General features: G+C 51.2%; 1 protein-coding gene across 1 annotated transcript; it reads right to left on the bottom strand.

Moving 5' to 3' along the window:
• Positions 1 to 1210: 1210 nt before the first annotated feature.
• Positions 1211 to 16719, bottom strand: TOMM34 (translocase of outer mitochondrial membrane 34). The gene is made up of 7 exons (XM_024559569.3): positions 16454 to 16719; positions 12145 to 12244; positions 10817 to 10969; positions 8241 to 8410; positions 5321 to 5468; positions 2359 to 2485; positions 1211 to 2118 (listed from the first exon to the last, which is right to left on the bottom strand). The coding sequence occupies exons 1-7, from the start codon at positions 16578 to 16580 to the stop codon at positions 2014 to 2016; spliced, it is 930 nt and encodes a 309-aa protein (XP_024415337.1). The 5' UTR covers positions 16581 to 16719; the 3' UTR covers positions 1211 to 2013.
• Between the last annotated feature and the right edge of the window lie 744 nt (positions 16720 to 17463).

Below are 17463 nucleotides of genomic sequence, written 5' to 3'. Positions count from 1 at the left end.
AAGGGCAGGCTTGGCTGGGTGGGGGCATTGGCTGTGGGAACAGAAGCACCACCACGCTGAGGCCACAGAGCAGCAGCTGCCATGCACCCGTGGTGCCGTGAGTGCCTGGATGTTGTCCTCACAGCGTGCTGAGGACGTGGCTCAAGGCACAGGTGCCCGTGCGGACGCCTGGCGGAGAACCTGCAGTGCAGGTGAGCACACGGGAGGCGACAGCTGCTTCTGGGCCCTGGGCCAGGGATTGTGTAACGAAGATCACACTGGTAGAGGAGAAACCGCTGTAGGCTACCTTCCCAGGGCACGATTCCCCTCCCCTGCAGGAGGGGAGAGCCTCCAGGTTGTACGGGCCTCAGCTTCCGTTTTCATTAGTAGGTCCAGGTATCTGATCTCTAGACCTCTGGAAGAGAAAGTTGTGACTGGGTGTCACCACTAACCCTGCCTCCAATCAGGTAAAAGCCATGCCTGCGTAAGAGGGGACAGCTCCCTCTCTGAGACGGCGGCCTGGGCACGGCGTTCAGCTGTGGACTCGAAGACGCGCTCCAGCTCATAGGTCTGCGACTGCTCAGCAGACTCCTTCTGAGTGGAGGCAGCAGCGTGCTAACAGCTGGATGCCATTCCGCACCGTGAGGGAGGGGAGCAAAGGGACAAGGAAAACACTGCTCCCCTTGGTGGAGTCACCAAACCGCCACTCCATTAGAGGACACAGCCTGGGAAAGGCAGGCATCCCCAACTCTGGCTGGCGCAACAGCACTCTGTAGCCCCATCCACTTGTGGACGCTGTGCTCAGCCTGTCCTCCCCGTGAGGGCCTTCCCCACCCCCCCCCACTCTTCACAGCGAAACTCCCGTGTTAGACCTCAATTCAATCTTACTTCCTCAGGGACCCCCTTCCCTCTCGGGGGTCAGAGCTCCCCAGTCAGGTGAGGAAAGCACTGTGCGATGACTCCTTTGAAACACGTAAGTCAGCGGCACTTCTGCACTTCGGGGACCACCTGATTAATTTCCCGCCGCCCCACTACCTGTGGGCCCTCTGAGAGCAGGGACGTGCCTTCACCCACTGCTGTCTCGCCTGCACGCACATCGTGCCCGGCCCCAGCAGACCCTTCAGTGGGCTTGTTCAGTGAACAGATGAATGCTCAGAAAGCGACGGCTTTTTTTTGTTACTGCAGAATTCCAGGCGCTAAGCTGAAAAAGCGTAAATGAAAGTACACCACGTTTATGTAGAACAAAGACGTTTAATGTGATCACTTAAACACACAGTTCAACAAAACCGGAGTCAGTTCAAATTAACCTTGTGTAACAAAGAACTACGAAAACTGGAGGGAGCCACGGTTGGGATCAAAAGGCAGGTCCCTGCCCAGAACAGGACACTGACCTCAAGGAGGCCTGTCTTCCCACCCTACCTTCAGGAGCGGTCACACGGCTGGGCTCCTGCAGCAGCCAGGCGCCCGCACGCAGGAGGCGGCCCAGAGCCCGTCAGAGCCGTCCGGCTCTGCGTCCCCACCAGAGCGGAGCCTGGCCAGAAGGGGCTGGAGCTCAGAGCCCAGGGCACTATACCAAGGACAGGGCAGGATGGCAGCCCTGGAGAACCAGCTCAACAGGCTGCTTGAAGTGTGGGTGGGACAGGGTTTTCTAGTCCTGTGGGGCCCCCCCTCCCCCAGTTTGCACAGATGAACCACAATGAGGTGAGGCTGGTGAAGCTGGAAAGGCAGCACTAAGCCTGGGGCATGCTTGGGGCGGGGACAGGGCCCTGTGCTTGGCTGAGGACCTGTTTTCTGATCCACTAGCTATCCAAGGCAGGGGTAATGGAGAACAGGGCTTCAGCATAGCAGGGAACCTTTCCAGGAAAACAATGTCTGGTTTTTGGCTACACTGACCTTCATTTGAACAAAGCCTCTTAAGGGGTGGGAGACCATTACCTCTTTGAGGGGCAGAGGACGCTCTGGGGCATGCTGGGGCCCAGGAGCAGGCACAGAGGAAGGTCGTCTGGCAGAGGTTCCTGCTGCCCCTTTGGGTTTTTAGTTTAAGCTCTGGTTGACTTCCTGCTGCAACTTCTGGGCAGGGCCATTCCTGGGCTCAATTTTCAGAAGGCTGTTGATGTCTGCGAAGCTGGATTTATAGTCCTAATGGGAGAGAGAAGGGTGTGGGCAGGGTGCCATGACTGAGGTGAAACTCACTGTGGCGGGTGGAGGGGACAGCTGCTGAGACGGCTGAGGCTTTTCAAACCCCAGCTGCGGGCCTGCCCTGAGCTGCCCCCGCCCCCAGATGAGAGGCAGACACCACCCCCTCTTGACTGCGTTCTGGAAGTGCCATCACAGGCACACATGTCCGCAGCTGGTGACTTCTGGTCAGGGTCCTCCTACCTTGAGGGCCTTGTAGGCTTGAGCCCGCCTGTAAAAGGCTTTCACGTTCTTCCCATCCAGCTTGAGGGCTTCGGTGCAGTCCTTCACCGCTTCCTTGTACTGCTTCAGGACCAGGTGGCACAGCGCTCTGCCGGGGGAAGGCCGACCCAGAGGTTTCAGTCCCTTCTGAGGGGCCACCCAGAGCCGTGGGGTAGTGTGAGGAGTGATTTTGACTTCCCGAACACCTACTGTGTGCAGCTCACTTTACGCCTTCTTCAGTCCTCACAAGAACCCTAGCCCTTTTTACAGGCGAAAACGCCAGCTCAGGGGGTGGGGGTGGAGGGCAGTGACTTGCTCACAGTGTGACCACTGCTGAAGGACAGACCCTGACCTCACTGAGTCCAGCATTCTGTCGGCCTCCCACTCCCACACTGGCCCTTTCAAGCAATGAGAGACCTTCCCCTTGACAGGCTAAAAAGTCACCTGCCTTACCCACGTAAGCTCTGGACTTTAATTCGCAGCACGTGTGCTCATGTGCTAGGCATGAGAGGTAAAGGTGCCTGCAACTCTGAAATGCATCACAAATGAGATGGATCAATAGACGGCTAAAAGGTGACACAGCAAAAACGTAACAAAATGTTAACGGTGAATTTAAATGGCAGATATGTGCGTGTTCAATGAAAAATCTTTTCACTTCTATTTTGAAAATTTTCAAAATGCTGGAAAAAAATGCACAGAAGTAAATGTTGGAAAAAGCAAGTCATGCACGCCCATACAACAGACCACTCTGCATCTACGGGAAGAAGGGCGTGTGCGGGTGCCTTCCTCACCCGGTTCTAGCCCTCTCCTCCAAACAGTCACTGAAACACTCAGCTGTCCTAGAGCTCCACATGTAAGTCCATCCCTTCCACCTCACCATTTTTGTTTTTAAAGATTTTATTTTTACACAGAGGGAGAGGAAGGGAGAAAGACAGGGAGAGAAACATCAATGTGTGGTTGCCTCTCGTGCGCCCCCTACTGGGGACCTGGCCTGCAACCCAGGCATGTGCCGTGACTGGGAATCAAACCGGTGACCCTTTGGTTCACAGGTCAGTGCTCAATCCACTGAGCCACACCAGCCAAGGCCACCTCACTGTTTTGAATGGGGGCAGAGTACTCCCTTAGCTGGATGTACCTAATTTACTTTTCATTATAAAGCAGTCTGGGAGATAACAGGAGTGAAAAGGCACTCACGCTTTGGAGTCACAAAGGCCTGGCTGCAATCACAGCTCTACTGGGTGGGAGTTAACTTCTTACTCATCTTTCTACTCCTGTTTTCTCACAGGTAGAACGGGACCATAACCTAACCTGAAGAGCTGTTGTGAGGACTGTCTCTCTGTGGAGGTCCATTCAGGGCTTGGCAAGCTGTAGGTGTGGGTTCCTGAGTGGTGGCGTCCACTGGGGTATCAAGTGCACCGAGAGAACCGAGGTGAGCCAGAGATGGCGCGTGGGTCCACGCAGATGCACACGCATGAGGTGGAGCACCAAAACAGCATCCAGGATGCGGGAGAATTTTGGCCACGATGGTTTGTGTAAAGTTACCAGTCCTTCAAGTTAAATTTATAAGTTTGGTGTAACCACAACCAAAACCCTACAAGATACTTTTTGGAATTTGTCAAAATGATCCTAAAGTTTAGCTACAAGAGCTAATCTGGGAAAAAAGCCAGGGATACTCACTGAGAATGAGGGGGAAAAACAGCCCTGTAAGATATTATACAGACGAGTGATGCCCTGGCTGGTATGGCTCAGTGGATTCAAACCAAAGGGTCAACGGCTCAATTCCCAATCAGGGCACATGCCTAGGTTGCGGGCCGAGAGGTAACCCATCGATGTTTCTCTACCTCTCTCTTTCTCCCTTCCACTCTCTCTAAAAGTAAATAAATCTTAAAAAAAAAAAAAGTAATGAAAACAGTGTGGCACAGACATATTTTCATGAAAAAGTTTTTAAACAAAGTATTGTCTCAAAATGTAAATATTCAGGAAAATAGGCTAACAGAGATGTCCAGAAAGCTGGGCTGGCGAGGCCAGAGCGCCCAGCGAGCTGCAGTTAGAAGGCGGTGCTGCACGAACAGAGCAAGCGGGCCGCAGCCCTCTTTGTCAGGCCAGCCTGCGGATGGAGGCGTCCGTGTCCACTCAGCCAGTAGAGCCAAAGGTCCAAAATTTAAGCTTTAAAACTGAAAGTTCTCTTTTTAACTCAGGCAGTAAACCCTGACCTGAACTGGCATGAGGCCAATCTCTTTTTATACCACCCCATGGGAATGTGTAATTTCCTTAAGTGTCACTGCCGAAATGCTACCAGTTAACTTCACAGGCTGCCCCAGACCCTGAATGTCACATGATTCAGTGCACACACCGCACTCCCCTACTAGACTCTGAAACACAGGTGTGGCCAAGGCACGGTGGCCCTGGAACAGACAAGGTTTCTGAACTAAAGCGGAACATGTGGTACGGGTGCAGGCCCCGGTGCAGCGCCAGGAGCCTGGCCCTGCCAGCGAGACGGCACCTGTCCCTCGCTCCCAAGCTGGGCGATAACTACCCCACACCCTGGCTTCTGCCCTGTGTTCTCAGTGCCAACATTTCTAACAGGAAGGTCTCGGAGCAGCCACAGGGTGGGAGCGGGGAAGGTGGAAAGCCTACAGGACTTGTGCTGAGGTGGTGTCTGCGTAGTAAGACATCTGATTTGGGTGGTTAATGAAATTCTGGGAGGGGGGGCTAACAAAGCCCAGGTTCCCTTTGGCATCCCTCAGTTCCTATCCATTTGAGAGAGTGGACACCACTGGCAATGCCTGCCTCACAGTGACCAAAATGGGTGAGACTGCACATTCTGAGCTGTGACATACTGACTAAACACTAGGGAAGAAGAGCCCACCACAGTCCAAGAGATTATGCAATGGGATAGCCAGGGTCCTGAAATACCCGCGGCCAGCAGCTGGGGGGAAGGTACCTGTTGCTGTACGTGGCAGATTCCAGGTTACTAAACGAGAGGCTTTCGCTGTACTTCTCGATAGCTTTCTTATGGTTTCCCTTCTTTACAAGCTCATTGCCTTCTTCCTTCAGAATTCTGGCTCTCTCCACATCCCCAGAAGAAGGCACTAGAGACACAGATTCAGAAGAGGACAAAGTCACGGAGCAGGCGCCCGACTGAGATCAGTGAGATATCCTCAGCATCGTCTCTTCTAGGTCACCCACAACCCTCGCCCCAGAGGTTTCCTACGCTGCTGTAAAGCATCCTTCCTGATCAAGGATAACCTCGATCAATGGCTTGTGGGAAATTACACACGGTTCTTTGTTCAGAAGAGGTTGGGGACTCCTGACGTAAACATACACGCACAGAGTAACATACACACGATAAAAAGCAGCCCGGGTTCCAGCCTTGGCACCGCCACGGGTGGCTGGAAGATCCTGTGTGACCTACTGCTCTGCTGGAACTCAATTTCCTCACCGATACAATGGGGGTGGCACCCACTGTGCACAGGACTACTGTCAGGAGGAAATCTGAGACTACACAGGAACTGTAAAACCCCTCTGAACTTAAAGCAGGAGCATAACTAATTAAATAAACAAGCATCTGGTAAAGAGAGGGCCCAGGCTTTCAGAAAAGGGAGATGAGCGCAACTCCTCATTGCTGCTTCGGCCGGGGCCCTTGCGCGTGCCCCTCACCCAGACATCCGCCCCAGCTTTCCCGGGGAAAGAGGAGAAAGACGGTGAAATCCGAGCTGCTCGAGCTGGCCTTCAGGCCTGCATTAGCTGTTCCGGCCCCAGCTCCCGTCACCTGCTTTTTTAATTTTTAAAAACTATAAAAGACTAAATATTTATGACAAGGGTAAGGTTTTAGGAGTAAACTAACACCCTTGAGTTCATCCCTCACCTTAAGGAACAGGGCATTTACCAGGACCTTTGCAGCCCTGTGGGCCCTTCCCCAAACCAATCCACCCCTGCCGGAAACTGTTATCCTCGGTCCTATGCATCCTCCCCTTCCTTTGCTTTTGATAGTTTATCTATAAGCCATTTGTTTTTTACTTCGTTTTTGAACTTCATGGAAAGGAACAAATAATTCTAAGTATTCCTCCGTGACCTTGTTTTTGTTCTCCCCTCAAAGCTCCGTTCCTGAGCGTGACCTATGCTGATGCATACAGTGGCTCGCCCGTTCTCACTGCTGCGACACAGTCGGTATGGAGACGTGTCATTTCCAGTTTTGTTTCTTGCTGTTATAAACATTTTGCTGTGAACATTCTTGTACGTATCTCCTTACGCACATGTACACGAGTTTCTCTAAAAGCAGAGCCAGCAGGGTGCAACTTAGGCACAGCTTCAACTTCCTCCCAGCTCCCCAAAGCACTGCGTCTGCCATCACGCCTACTCCCGCTGTCCGCCAGCACCACCCCGGGCACTCGCTAGCCCTCCACTGTCCCTGTCAGGGGTTCCCGGGCCTTCTCCCCTTCCCACCTGAAGAGCTCACCCTGTAAGGCCCAGCTCAACCTGTCACCTCCACTGTTACCTCCTCTGTGAGCCTCTTCCTGACTCTCCCACACCCGTTGATTCTGATTTTGAACTCCCCAAATACTAGACTCTTAAGCACTTGTTCTTACTCCAGCATCTTAAAACGCCGTCTATGCATCCCAGTCTCTCATCAGACCGAGAGCTTCCAAGGGCCAAGACCGCCCACCCTGTCCCGGTGCTCAGCACAGGGCCTGCCTGGGGCACCCAGGGCTCAGGGACTCTGAAACAATGGAGTAAGTGGTACGGGCACTGAAGGCATATAGTTCATTAGCACCCCGTTTTCATCCTAGGGGAGAGTGGGGAACAGTTACCAGGCTCCCACAAGCCAGAGTGAATGCTACCTATGGCCAGGTAGATTTCCTCCTGGGAAGGGGAGCAACTCCTGCCATTCACACCAGGCTCCAGCCCTGACCCCTTCTGCACTGCCCGGCCTCAACGCCTAGCTCCCGAGCTGGGGTGACTCCCCTGGAGCAGTACCGGGGTGTCCAGTGAGCCCCTGCCTGACCTTCATTTACAGTCCAGGTGGACAGTATCTTGTGCAGGGCTCCCCGCCTTTGACCTCCCTTCTCTTATTCCTCCTCCCCGGGGACTCACACAGGGCTCAGGTTCTTGGAGAAGCACCAACCTCTGGCCGTGGAGGTCAGGGCTGGGCTGACCACAAAATCGCTGGCCTTGGCCACAGGGACTAGTTTGGGGGATGGCCTATGACCAAAAAGGCCAGACTCAACTGAGAAAATAAGTGAGTTAGGGGTTTGGGGGGTTTGGGGGACAGACCTCTCAGAAAAAAAGGTTTTCCCTTCCCCTAGGTCATGAGGCATGGTATATGGATGGGGGGGCCCAGAACCGCCACAGCTCTTTTACGCTAAGAGGGGAGCCTGCGCAAAGACAGCCCCGACCACCCCAGAGAAGGGAGCTGAGCACAGCACAGGGAAATGGGCCAGAGCCTGATACTGTAGGGAGCTGGTGGGCAGGCCTTGCCTGACCCTGAACTCTAGGCTTTCCAATTATATGAATCAATAAAATCTCTTATTATTTTTGCCATGGTGAGTTTTCTGACCTTGTAACCAAAGAGCCCAGTATTAGATATCCCACGTGCTGCCAGAAGAGACGGGAACTAACACCGTGTACCTGTGTGCCAGGCTGGGAGTCCAACACGCCTTACACCACTTGATCCCTACGGTGGGGGCTGGATGGTTTCCTCACAACCCTCATTGTGGAGTTGAGACCGCCCCTGAGAGGTGAAGACTCTTTTTGTGTTGATATTATTTTGATAACTCGGCTTAAACGAGGCCAATTTTTAGAAGGTTACTCAAAACACAGTGGCTGTGGGAAACCGTGAAACTGAGGAGGAAGACACAGCTCACCTCTGCTCTTGGCAGCCGTGATTTGTTTGGATTTGCTTTTAGCTGTCTCTTTGTGGTTTTCCGAAGACGAGGGATTCCACCTCTTCTGGGCTGAAACAGGCACCACGGGGACAGAAGGCAGCTTTAGGCGCCACTCGGGCCCCAGCGAGTCCATGAGCGCTTTGGTCATTCTGGAAACAAAGGCAGGATTACAGGGAGGCTCCGGCTGCATCCGGATGGCACATCCTCTCACAACCCCAGGGGGGTGTGTGGGAGACAGGCTGTCGTCTTCCCCGGTCTGACCCATCTCTTTCAATCCCCCTGACGCGCAGCAGGAGAGGAAGGGGAGTCTGCCACCCAGGAGAGTCTTCTCCGTTCAGCCGCGCGACGCTCCCTCCCTCCCCGGCCCTCATCTGGTCACGCTATGTCAGCTTCAAAGTGAAGAGCTGCTGCTTGTTAAGAGTACTCAAACCTTACCTTAACTCCAAAGGCCCACACAGTCCCTAGGAAAAGACTGTATGTTTCCCATTTTCTTTTCTTTTTTTTTAAATTGATTTTTAGGAAAAAAGGAAGGGGGAAAGAGAAACATTGATTTGTTGTTTCATTTATTTATACATTATTGGTTGATTCTTGCATGTGCCCTGACCAGGACCGAACCTACAACCATGGCATATGGGGATGATGCTCTTAACCAACTGACCTACCTGCCAGGGCCTCTTTGGTATTTCTTAACAGATCTATTAGGAAGCCAGGCAAGCACCTGACATGTGATTAATGCTCAAATTTTTTTTAAAAGCAAATCTTTCATGTCATTCTCATGTTAAAACCCTTCCGTGATTCCATTTCCCTAGGGCATGAGATGTCCCCTCCCACCTGTCCATCTTCATCAGGAGCCTCATGTTCAAGTCTTTACACACTGTTGTCCTCTTCCTGGGAAAATCTCTTCCTCTTCCCAGTCCCCCTTCCCACCTTCTAAGCCCAGCTAACTTGCTGAAAACCACGTCCGATTGCCAACCGAACTCCATCACCTAGCCCACCATCACCTGGCACCCACCAAGATCCAGTACGTGTGTGTGGAATGAGTCAGTAAGGCCAAGTGTACCCTTACTCTGCTTTTGCAACCACGTTCCTACGATACTAGAATGAAAACAACACAACGACATCACTACAAATTCTTGGTCTCTGACTAAGCCCCCAAAGCTGTTTTTCTGATCAGCCTGGCTATTTCAAAGCTCCAACCCCCTCAACTCTGCCCCCAACCCTCCTTTCCCCAAATACAGATGTCCCTGCACGGGCACCCAACCCTTCCTATTTCTTGTCACGAAACAAGAGCTGACAAGGCCAATCCCCCCACCTAAGCTCTGGACCCATCTCCTCCTGCCTTTCTCAAGGACCACCCTCAGCCAGCATCTCCCCCGCCCGCCCCGCCCCTGCCGTATCTTCATCATTTCTCTCTGCTGACTCCAACTACCGGCATCTAACCCCTTCCTCACTTGATTAAACCCTCCTGGACACCTCTGCCACTGCAGCCGCACTCCTCTGCCTCCTCACAGCCAGCCTTCTTGATCCCACTGCCACCTGGCCTCTGACCCCGTTAAACCCCTTCGATCAGCATCACCAGTGACATCATTCCTGAACCCTTTGTCTACTTAAGCTTACTGCAACACCTGATCCAAGTGACGGCTCCATCCTTTGGGAAACACTCCTTCCCTTGTGAGACTAAATGCTCCGAGTTTCCTCCGACCTCTCCAGCTGCTGTTCCTCTGTAAGTCCCCGAGGTGCTGGAATTTCTCAGAGCTCCTCCTCCTTCCCCTACACACTTGCTGCGGTGTTCTTTCCTCCCACAGCCTCGACTGCCACCGTGCTGACAACCTGCAAATCTGTATGACTGGCCTGCATTTCTCTCCTTTGCTCCAAGCCCACATAAACACAGGGGCCTTGTGAGGGGGCATGACACAAGGCACTGAACCACATCCGTAAACAACATCCCTTTAGCCGTGGGTCTGAGGTGCATTGTGCTTGGGTCTTTCTTTCCCCACTCTAGTTAGTTCTTTGTGGCAAGTGGGGTCTGTGTCTCTTTTTTGCTTGGGTATTCCCACTGAACCTGGCACAACACCTTAAACAGGGCTCAACAAATTCCTACGGTGTGAATGAATTTGAGCAAGTAGGCAAACACAAACGAATCAACTCAGTAATTCTAACCCCTTAAACGCCTACCAAATATGAGAGCAAATTCTCCCTCCGCACTTTCCCCACAAGGTCATTAGGAATTTTTTTTTAAAGATTTTATTTATTTATTTTTAGAGGAAGGGAAGGAGAGAGGGAAACATTAATGTGTGGTTGCCTCTTGAGCACCCCCTACTGGGGACCTGGCCCACAACCCAGGCATGAGCCCTGACTGGGAATCGAACTGGCAATCCTTTGGTTTACAGGCGGGCACTCAATCCACTGAGCTACACCAGCCAGGGCAAGGTTATCAGGAATTTCTAAGCTGATCCCAAAGGGATCCTGCCAGAAGATGATCAAAGTGACAATTCCAAGCCAGTGACGGAGGGCGGGGAGTTCCAGAGGGAATGACTGCAGCAACTCAGGCTCACCTGTTGACGCCTTCCAAGGCCGACAGCACACTGCCATCAATCTGCAGCACAGTCTTGTAGTCAACGTAGGCCAGGGAATACTTCTCCAGAGCCTCGTAGGCCGATGCTCGCCGCAGCAAGGGCTTTATGCTGAAGGGCATTAAGGCCAGGGCTCTAGAGTAGGAAGCAGAAATGTCATCTGGCTGCTAAGTCACCCGGGCTCTCCCCCATCCCCATCCCCGCAGCTCTGTCCACGCAGGCTCATCTACAGCATTCCATGTGCAGTGGTGAATTGGGGGGGGGTGGGGATTTCTGGCAGAGACACTACTAAAAATGTCAAAATGTAGAACAGGGACTTCTCAACTCAGACTGAAGTGGAGAAGGGAAAGAGGGCAGAGAGCCACTAACATTGTAAAGTCTGTGTGCACGTGCGACAATTTTCATAGCTGCAATCCCCCCCCAAATCAAGAGCAAGTGCCTTGTAGCTTTTATGCTTCTGCTGCCTCCAGAGTTGGGGCCCAGCAGGAGGACCATCGCGGCTGTGGACGCAGGAGCGGTGTTCAAATTCCACCTGTACCACTGACCATGTGGTCCCAGGCAAATCACTGCACCACCTCGGTCCTCTGCAACCCAGTTCTAGCCTGGGGAGGATGGTCAACTTAGCCCACAGAGTGGCCACGAACACTCTAAGGACATCTAGCACTGGACCTGGTACTAATCGACTTGGCTCAGACTGCGTGAGCATGCTCACCTCTCCGCCATCTACCACCAGGGCATGAGTCTAAGGCAATGTCACAGGATATCAGGTCTAAGAGTACCTTAGGTGTGCATGATAGTTTAGCAATGATGAAAGAAGGCAGTATCAGGCTTGCTTGAAGAAGAAAGAAGTATGGAAAATTGTTTAATGCCCTCTGCACTTGGGCATCGATGCACACCATTTTCTCCCATCTCCTTGCTTCTTTCCCAGCTGTTAATCTCTCTTTCTCTCCCCACCTCCCTTCCTCTTTGACCCACATCCAGCCCAGAAAAAGCCTGGGCCAGCTACTCCCTGGCCTGCAACCGTACCTCATTCCCAGCTCCCAACTCTCACAAAGACTTTAAGGCCAATGGAAGGGCCCACCCTCCTCCTTCTACAGCGGTATACCTAAGACTCCAAGGACATAAGACAGGGACCGCAACGACCAAGTAGAGCCTCCTATTCTCAGTGACCTGGTAACACTCAGTGACACTTCCTAGTATCCAGCACAGATGTAACTGGTGGAATCATTCCAAAGAGGGAGCAGGCCAGTTGAACCCAGCTTCCTCGTCCAAGCCCCTCAGGCACCCCCGAGGTCCCCTTGACCGCTTACGCAGTGCAGTCTTTGATGCAGTCCCTGCAGTTCCCATCCTTCAAGTGGCACGCTGCTCGGTTGGAGTAGAGAACACTCTCTTCTTTAGGGTCCGACGCACCTGCCCAGGTGGAAGCAGAGAGTGTGAAGCTGGCAGGTTGGGAAACGGACGCCTGAGGATATGAAGTGCACTTCACACCCTGAGCTCTCTGGGCTTCGGTAAAAGGGAGCAGAGATGACTGTGACTTGATCAGGCTTGCTGGTCCGACAGGCTGGCATTTGCCGTTAGTACATGGGAGCAAGAACACCAAGCATCTTACTCACTCACACCAGCACTAAACTTGGTACCAGGCAAAAGATAAACATGAAATAGGTGGCTTTTACCCCAAAGAAACCCATGCTGTAACTACTTGGGAAGGGGGACGGGGGTGTTAATTTCATTACAAAAAGCATATAAACCAAATAAACAAAAAAAGAGAGAGAAGGTAAGAGACTAATTCTGCAGGTCCAATCAGAAAGGACCTTGCCAGGGAAGAATCCCCTGGGCCTGGCAGGACTACAGACAAGTCACTTGGCGGGAGGACTCAAGTTCCCCGCAGGGGAGAATCATCAGACATTTCTCTAAACGCAGTCCTCGCCCTCAGGAATCTCAGAAGCTCATGTCCTCTATTGTGGCCACAATGATTTTCATTTTCTGCTTCTTCCTTTTTTTAATTTTCAGAGGACATTTTTTCATTGCTTTTTGAGAGGGAGGGAAAGAAACATCGATGTGAGAGATACACACCGATCAGGTGCCTCCTGTACGCACTGAACCAAGGATCGAACGTGCAACCCTTCGGTTATGGGACGACACTCCAACCAAATGAGCCACACCAGCCAGGGCAGTGATTTTCATTTCTAAAGGTAATTTTTCAACTACTGCATACCCACTAGCACGGGCCATAATTAAAAAAAAAAAGGAAACTGCTACGTGTTGACCCAGTAATTCCACTCCTAGGTGTACACCCCAAATAATCAAACACCAGTTCTCTTTTGAAAACTGTGAAACATACAGAAAATGGTGTAACAGATACTCAGCGTCCGTCACTACTCAGCATACATTACATTTGCTGCCAGCTTTTTACTTTTGAATGTGGCTAAAGCTCCACTCGTCCCCATCCTTTCCCCTCTGCTCAGCCCCCGGGAATCCTCAAGTTGGTGTGTAACGTTCTCGCGCATTTTGTCTATCTTTATTATATATGTAATCACAGGTAAGATAGCGTTTTATATCTCTTAAAGCTTTTCCTAAGTGGCACCCTATTGTCTATCCTTCTGCAACTTACTTTTTTCACTAAGCGTCATGTTATCACATGAATGCATATCTTTCACTCCATACCAACAATAACAAACAATAAAATGTAACTTTTTTTTTATTTTGCCAGGCCCTGAATGAGACAGCGATGTAGAGACGAGTAAAATATATCCCTGCCCTTAAGGAACAAGTACACGCACTCAAAACCTGCAATCCATCCCAAGTCCCCAGAGCACAGGGGCTGGGAAGCAGCAGTGCCGCGGAGGCAAGTCATCAGAACCTGCAACCCAGCCTGTCTGCTACACCAGTCGCTCAACCCCTCTGCCCCCCTGAGCTCACTGGCCACACGACACACCCCTTCACAGACTGGCTGCAAGGGTTCACGTGTCAGGCTGCTTGCTCCGTGCTCTCCTTTCAAAGGAGGGCTGATCAGAGAAAACAAGGGATTTGCCCACATAGTATTTAGAAAAGGACGAGAACCAAACTCTGGTCCCTTCCTAAATCTTCTCAAAACCAGGCCAGCTTTTCTAGGGACCTGGGATAAATCCAGACAAAAGCAGACACTTTTCCATGCAGGCTGGGGCAGGATGAAAGAAAAAGGCATTAAGTATCAGTATCTTAGATTCTTCAGCAACTTCAAATGAGGCTGAGGGGAACAGGGGGGGCCTAAAAAGGAGTATTCTAGAAAAAAAGGGGGCAAGATGGCTGAAATGGCAAAACTTCAACAAAAAAAGACTGCAATTTGGAGATTTGGGGAGAAGTCTAGCAAAATGATTAAAAACTTGGACTTGGGAGTCAGCCAGACCCATATTCAAATCTAGCCTTTGACATGCCTTTGTCGTATAATTGCCTATCCTAGGCATTTGCCTATCCCATTGCCTGGGATAGGCAATTTAGTCACAGGTTAGTATGAAGCCATAAAGGGATAATGTTTATAATGTCTAGCAAGCACATGGTAAAGCACTCTACAAATGCTAGTCGACACTCTGGTTTCTCTTCAGAACGCACAAATCTTTCGCCTTTTACAAATGCTAGTCAAAAAAATGAGAAAGAGAAGGAAGGCAAAGAGAAATCGGCATACTACAAACAAGGGTCCCGATGAGAGCTCCTTGGTAAGATAAGAGACTTTAGAGAAGAGGAGTTGGGCAGAGGGCTGTGGTTGGGTGAAATGAACTAGAGCCCAGGAGAACTAATAAAAATGTGCTTCTCTGTTTAGAACTCTCCAGTAGCTTCCCATCAGGGAATAGAACCCAAACTCCTTGCCTATCATGTAAAATGTCTACACAATAAGGCTCTGCCTGTCTAACTGACCTCATCTTTCTTCTCCCTCCACTGGCTCAGTATGCTTTGGCTCCTGGAACACAGCAAGCTTATTCCATCTGGGAGCCTTTGTACAGGCACAGAGATACTGCGGGTTCGGGCCCAGAGCCCTGCAATAAAGCAAGTAGTAATCTTTTTGCTGGGGGAGGATCTTGTCTGCCATTTGTACAGAATACATCTGTGAAGCGCAACAAAGAGAAGCACAATAAAATGATCTGTGCCTGTACTTACAATTCCTTCTACCTGAAATGCTCTCAAAACTGTGTGCACCTGGCTTCTTCTCATCATTCAGACATCACCTCAAATGTCACCTCTGCAAAGAAGTGGCCCTTGACCTCCCCATTCTAATGGAGCTCCCTCGTGAACTCTCCATCACGTCATCCTGTGTCTCCTACATGCTCCTAATCATTATCGTACAGTCTTGTGTACTAGCTTAGGATCCATCTCCTCCTTCCAAAACAACAACGTATGATCACTGAAAGAAGGGACCTTCAGTGTCTGGTTAGATACTCAGTACATACAGGTGCTCGACAAATATTAATTTAATTGAGTAAATGGCTGAGGAGGAAGGCTGAGCTATATATATCCTCAGGGATCAGAACGAGGCCTGAATAACAGGATGGGGGCCGACAGTTAGAAAGCAGGCAGCTCATACCTATCAGGATGGCCACTGCCAAAGAAACAGAAAACACCAGTAAGTGCTGGTGAGGATGCTGAGTGGTGGAACCATTGTGCATTGTCGGTGGGAATTAAAATGGCGCAGCAACTATGGAAAACAGCATGGACGTTCCCCCAAAGTTAAAAACTGAACTACCACATGACCCAGCAATCCCACTTCTGGATATTTATCCAGACGATTGAAAGCAGGATCTCGGAGATATCTGCACACCCATGTCATCACAGCATTAGCTAAGAGGTGGCCACAATCGAAATGTCCATCAGTGGATGCATGGATGAATAACAATGGTACACCCATACGATGAAATATACTGGAGCCTTAAAAAGAAGGAAACCCTGTCACATGCTACAACATGGACTATAACGTCCTCGAGGACATTATGCTAAGGGAAATAAGGCAATCACAAAAGACAAAGCCTGTAGATCTCACTCATTTCAAATATCTCAAGTAATCAAAATCATACATACAGAAGGCAGAAACAGAAAGGTGGACACCAAGGGCTGAAGGGAGGGGAGAATGAGTGTTTAATGAATACTGAATTTCAGCGTTGCAAGAAGAGAAAGTTCCAGAGATCCGTTACACAATGTGAATAGTATATATTTGCCACTACACTTAAAAATGGTTAAGATGGTAAATTTAATGTTTTTTACCACAACCAAAAAGGGATAAAACATCCATTAACATGGAAATGTGTTTCTGACACGTCATTAAGTGAAAAAGAACCATTAATAAAACCGTATTGCTTTTTTTTTTTTTTAAGGCGGGAAGAAAGGGGCATGGAAGTTTCTCGTAGGACGCCCACCGCGGGGAATGAGCCGGAAGGGTGGTGGGAGCGTCGGGGGTGGGGGGGCGCAGAGGCGGTTGGCGGGAGGAGGGGGGCAGGGGGGACAGCAGTCGGCTCGCAGGGCAACGAGGCCCCAAGAAAACATGGACAGCCAGAGCAAGGTCTGGGTAGCTGGGGTGGGGGGAGACGGGGGAGAGAAGCAGCCCTGGAGGAGGAAACGGGGGGCGGGGGCCGGGGGCCGGGGACAGGGTTGTACCTCGCTCCAGCATCAGCCGCAGCGCGAGGCTGTAGAACGTGGCGGCCTCGGCGAACTGGCCGTTGCGGAAGCTCAGGTTGCCAGCGGTGCGGAGCTCCTCCACAGAGTCTGGGAGTTTGGGGGCCATCCTGGGGGTCCGTCCAGCAAATGGCGGCCGCCTCCTTTCCCGCCGAGTCTCACGGATCAGAGCCCGTGGATAAAGCCCAAGCGGAGAGGACTGGGCCGGACTGCTACGCTGGCCGGGAGGGGGAGGGACGCAGCGGGCGGGGGTGGGGCCTGCGTGCTCCGGAGGGCCGTCGTGCCTGGCCCTCAGCGCACGGCGCATGCCCGGTTTGGCGCTGACGTCGCCAAACGCGCTGTCTGGAGCTGCGCTGGCCTCCTTGAGTTGCTAAAACGTTATGGATGAAACATGGAAAGAGGCCAGGTCCCAGCTCACCTCGCGCTTACATTCAGTGGGCGCTGACAGGCAAGGAACCCATGAGCACATGAAAAGGATAATCTCATGTTATTTGTGCCGTACGAAAAACAAAACACTAATGCTCTAGAAAAGGACCACGTGTAAACTATTTTAGATAAGGGGGTTGGAGAAGGCATCCCTGAGGGACTAGTAATTGAGCTGAGACCTGAGAAGATTTAGGCAGAGGTATAGCACAAAGGCATTGCCCTGAGGGGTGTGGCTCAGTTGGTTGGATGTCGTTCTGCAAAGCAAGAGGTTGCTGGTTGGATGCCTGGTCAGGGCATGTGCCTGCGTTGCAGTTTTGGTCCCCAGTTGGGGCCCACAGGAGAGGCAATCAATGGATGTTTCTCTCTTACATCAAGTGTCTCTCCCCCTTTCTCTAAAACTAAATAAATGAAATCTTTAAAAATAAATAGCAAAGACACTGAGGCTATAAACTAGCACCTTGTGCTTTATAAACATTATATATACATGAGAGCTGAATGCACTAACAAGTTGATACAGATCTTTCGCTGAGGGAAATCAACTTCAGCCTCATCTGACTTTAATGTTC

The sequence above is a fragment of the Desmodus rotundus genome, chromosome 6 (genome assembly GCF_022682495.2).
Source record: "Desmodus rotundus isolate HL8 chromosome 6, HLdesRot8A.1, whole genome shotgun sequence".
Lineage (NCBI taxonomy): Eukaryota > Metazoa > Chordata > Mammalia > Chiroptera > Phyllostomidae > Desmodus > Desmodus rotundus.
This window is presented reverse-complemented; position numbering and strand designations above follow the sequence as displayed.

What these genes read in the sequence shown, in the direction of transcription:
- TOMM34 (XM_024559569.3), bottom strand. Translation starts at nt 16,580, where the DNA reads ATGGCCCCCAAACTCCCAGACTCTGTGGAGGAGCTCCGCACCGCTGGC. An exon ending in GCGGCTGATGCTGGAGCGAG is followed by an intron (nt 12,245 to 16,453) that starts GTACAACCCTGT and finishes CCACCTGGGCAG; the next exon opens with GTGCGTCGGACCCTAAAGAA. An exon ending in CACGGCTGCCAAGAGCAGAG is followed by an intron (nt 5,469 to 8,240) that starts GTGAGCTGTGTC and finishes CTGTGTCTCTAG; the next exon opens with TGCCTTCTTCTGGGGATGTG.